The sequence below is a fragment of the Pyrus communis genome, chromosome 13, assembly GCF_041283825.1.
Source record: "Pyrus communis isolate YQ-2024b chromosome 13, ASM4128382v1, whole genome shotgun sequence".
In the NCBI taxonomy this organism is placed as follows: domain Eukaryota; kingdom Viridiplantae; phylum Streptophyta; class Magnoliopsida; order Rosales; family Rosaceae; genus Pyrus; species Pyrus communis.
The window spans coordinates 10,226,650-10,230,615 of NC_142577.1; the positions used below are offsets into that span (position 1 = coordinate 10,226,650).

A 3,966-nucleotide genomic window follows, 5' to 3' on the forward strand; every position below is an offset into this window, starting at 1 on the left:
TTTCAGACCAGTCTCTTCTTTTGTCTTACAAAACAAGACAAATCAAATACGTGCCACCAACTTTGCTTATACCCCAAAGCACCCAACCACAACACTTAATTGTAGCTCTATAGAGAGAGAGAGAGAAAGAGAGAGAGAGAGAGAGAGAGAGAGAGAGAGAGCAGTTGTTCTAATCTTGGCACTCGCAAAAGAGTTTTTCATGCTTGTTAAACAAGACTAATGGAATGAGAACTAGTCCTCACACTTTTCCAACTGACTTAATCATGCTGTTATCCCTCTCCATATATATAATCCTAATTTGGTCAACAAGAACAACTAGATCACATAACTGAAAGAAAGTACTCCTTCACATTATACCCATCAAGTAGTGCATCCACAACCTGTCAGTTAAATAATTCATGACAAACAAAATGCCTCCTTCTACCCCTAGAATACTCGTAGGCATCTCTTCCAATGCAGATGACAGTCAGAAGTTGCTCTCATGGGCAATCAGAGTTCTTGCTCATCAAAATGACACCATTGTTGCCATCCATGTACTTGGTCAGTTGGTTTGTATCAATTTACAAATATTTGTTTTTATCACATTTATCAAAATAGTAGCATGGTCAACTACACAAGTTAATTCATTTGCATTGGTAAGTCTTACATATGGCTATCTATTTTTCAGTTGGTGAGGAGAGGAAAAAGCGCGAATCAGGAACAAAAAATCAATCGCAGCTTCGTCGAGCAAAAGCCAATGTTATATCTGTGCTTGGAGAATTTGCCAGGAGTTGCCAATTTAAGCAGGTGAACTGAGCTTAATTAAGTGAATTATTATCAACTTATTTTGAAAATTGTAAAAATGTTCTCAGTATTGATAACCTTCTGTTGAAAGTTATAATAAGTTTCATATGCATAACATTAATTTTCAGGTAAATTTAGAAGCAAGAGTAGTTTTTAGCTCAAGTGTTGGAAGAGGTCTGATTGAGGAAGCAAAATCAATTTCAGCAGACTATCTCCTTCTTGGTGGCTCAAGAAACCAATCCAAAAGGTTAAAATTATTCTAGTCTTCTGTTTTTTTCTTCAACATTTTATAACTGGTATCGATCGCATGATCATTGACATGGTTTCCTCACTGAATTAGAACTCCCTCCATCACAAAATATTGCTTCAAGCATTCCCCGGCTAGGTACACACTGGTTTTACTTGGGAAATCAAAGCAACCTCAACAGAATTCAGATTCAGAATCTGCAGACTCCAAAGGTAGCTAGTTCAATTCAAAAGTTTTCAGATGGCATAACAACTCCTTTTGTAGATTGGATTGTATTCTAATCTGTTTCTATCTAATATCAGAAATCCTTCAATCAAGTTCACGAACATCGTTGCAAGATATCATGCACAGTAGCAGAACTACATCCTTTTCTGAAAAGCAAACCGTCCAAGGAACACAGAACAAAAACCCTTCACCAAGAACTGTTTTACGTGAATTTGAAGCTGAATCTCAGAGCACAGAAGATGATACCGGTAGCAATGTAGACTCGACCGTTACAGCGTTCCCCTCTCTTGCTCCTCCCAATTTTAATAGGCAAATCACCCTAAGAAGGCAAGGATTGTCACCTTGCAGGATCATTACTTCGTTTTTAGGTTCACCATTCAGAAAACGAAACAGAAGTTTATCCAAGAACGAACTGCAGCTACCTTTCTTGAAGTGCTTCAGCTACAAGGAGATCATGAATTCCACAAACAACTTCCACCCAGGTAAAAATGTCAGTACAATTAGTTCTGAAAATAGTTATTTGAAAATGTTGAAAGCTGTGGGGTTTTGCCAACCTATCTTGTAGCCCTGTGGTTTCCGGCTTACTTGGAATTCACATGCGATTTTTTTCCTCTGCGTTTCAGATAATATAGTAGGTCGAGGTGGATATTCAGAAGTATATAAGGGCGATCTTTCTGATGGAAGACGCATTGCAGTTAAGATGTTGGCCAAGGACAGCAAGGATGCTAACAAGGAAAAAGAGTTCCTCATGGAATTGGGTGTAATTTTACATGTCAGCCATCCTAATACCGCTAACTTAGTCGGTTGCTGCATTGAAAACGGACTCTACCTGATTTTTGATTTCTCTCCAAAAGGAAATTTGTCTTCTGCTTTGCACGGTAAGAAAGAAATACTTACTGCCTCAGTAATTATTCATGACCTGTTGAATTATGGACATTAATTATGCCTGCTATGAACAACTTGCTTATTGCATGAGACAATCTTCAGGTAAATCCAGCGAGTTGCTTTCATGGCCTATTAGATACAAGGTTGCCATTGGAGTTGCAAGGGGTCTGCACTATCTACATGAATGTTGCAAGCACCGAATAATCCATCGGGACATAAAAGCCTCAAATATCCTTCTGGGACCAGATTATGAACCGCAGGTGAACAAGCAAACAACCTTTTCAGTATAACATGCTTGACTGTCATTTATTCGTTAAATTTAGATACGAATTTGTCTCTCTGTAGATTACAGACTTTGGACTAGCAAAGTGGCTTCCTAACAAATGGACTCATCATGCTGTGCTTCCAATTGAGGGTACGTTTGGATACTTAGCACCGGAGTACTTCATGAACGGAATTGTTGATGAAAAAATTGATGTTTTTGCATTTGGAGTTCTTCTTATGGAAATTGTAACTGGAAGAAAGCCTGTGGATTCATCAAAGCAAAACCTTCTACTATGGGTATGAAATTGTTAACCTAACCTACATAAAATATGTAGACGCTCGCAGCATGCGCAAAGACACATACTTTGGAAATTTTAGAAACTCCAAGCATGGATATCTTACTTCTTGGATTAAAAAAAAAAAAAAAAAAAAAAAAAAAAAAAAAAAAAAATCCTCGTTCTTTTACCATTCTGACAGAAAATTCCTCATTCTTTTACCATTCTGTTTTTTTTTTTTATTATTATAACGGTTGTGAAGGCAAAGCCTCTTATGGAATCAGGGGACATAGCCAAACTAGCTGATCCAAAACTGGAAGGGAAATATGACACAGAACAACTGCACAGAATAGTGCTTACAGCTTCCGATTGTGTAAGACAATCCTCAGTATGGCGACCCCCAATGCATGAGGTACATCACTGATTTGCTGCGCATTGTCCCATATATACAATAAATTCATAAGACATGACTTGAAACTACGATTTATATATTTGATTTTCTTTTGCCTTTAGGTGTTAGAGCTTCTTACCAATGGCCATAACTCTAAGGTTGCAAGGAGCTCGATTCCTAAGTTTTCCTCGGACGAGTTGGATGATTGCTCCATGGTTTATGGATATGAGGTTCCAGTAGATACTGATTTGGAGGACTACTTATGATTATTTGATCCTTGATTTTTATTTATTTATTTTCTGCACTAGGACTTTAGGTTTAATTACTAGTGACAAGAGATATGCTTGATAGAGTAAGAGGTAAGAAGTTGAACTGTTCCTTGTAACTGAAGTATCAGAGAGAATCACCGTGTTATGTGATGCGGAGACATACATCCGGTTGTACCAAAGAATTTCCCCAAGTATTGGACTACTACAACTGAAGAATATCTGCAGTTAATCCACCACTCTGAATTGAGAGGCAAGGTGATCTTTATACCAAAGAAAAACGAGCATTTAAAAGTTCATATCAACACTAATAAAGAACGATAACGCAATTTCCGCTAAACAACTTGAACTTGAAAATTCAAAGAGTCTCTAGCAAAACCCAACCAAGTAGAATTCACCAATGACAATGCGAGCAAATAAGTAAAATTTTAGACAAGAATAAACAGAGAATGTTGTGGTCTTTTTCTTCTTCCCGCTCGTCTGCCGGAGACAAAAAAATTGATTTATAACATGCAGCTGCACGTACTTGTATTGCAAGTTTTGACCCTAATTCTTGATAAGCGAATTCTTCCGGATTTCAGTCTGTTGGAAATTTTGAGTAGAAATTTATTTGTCCCACATTGGCCATTT

General features: G+C 37.5%; 1 protein-coding gene across 1 annotated transcript; it reads left to right on the plus strand.

The window, feature by feature from the left end:
- The first annotated feature begins 317 nt into the window (after positions 1 to 317).
- On the plus strand, positions 318 to 3,617 carry LOC137735923 (putative receptor-like serine/threonine-protein kinase At5g57670). The gene is made up of 10 exons (XM_088683115.1): positions 318 to 540; positions 668 to 786; positions 912 to 1,030; positions 1,124 to 1,242; positions 1,333 to 1,737; positions 1,879 to 2,133; positions 2,243 to 2,400; positions 2,486 to 2,701; positions 2,942 to 3,091; positions 3,193 to 3,617. Exons 1-10 carry the CDS (start codon positions 399 to 401, stop codon positions 3,334 to 3,336), a joined length of 1,827 nt encoding a protein of 608 aa, XP_088539241.1. The 5' UTR covers positions 318 to 398; the 3' UTR covers positions 3,337 to 3,617.
- The last annotated feature ends 349 nt before the right edge of the window (positions 3,618 to 3,966 follow it).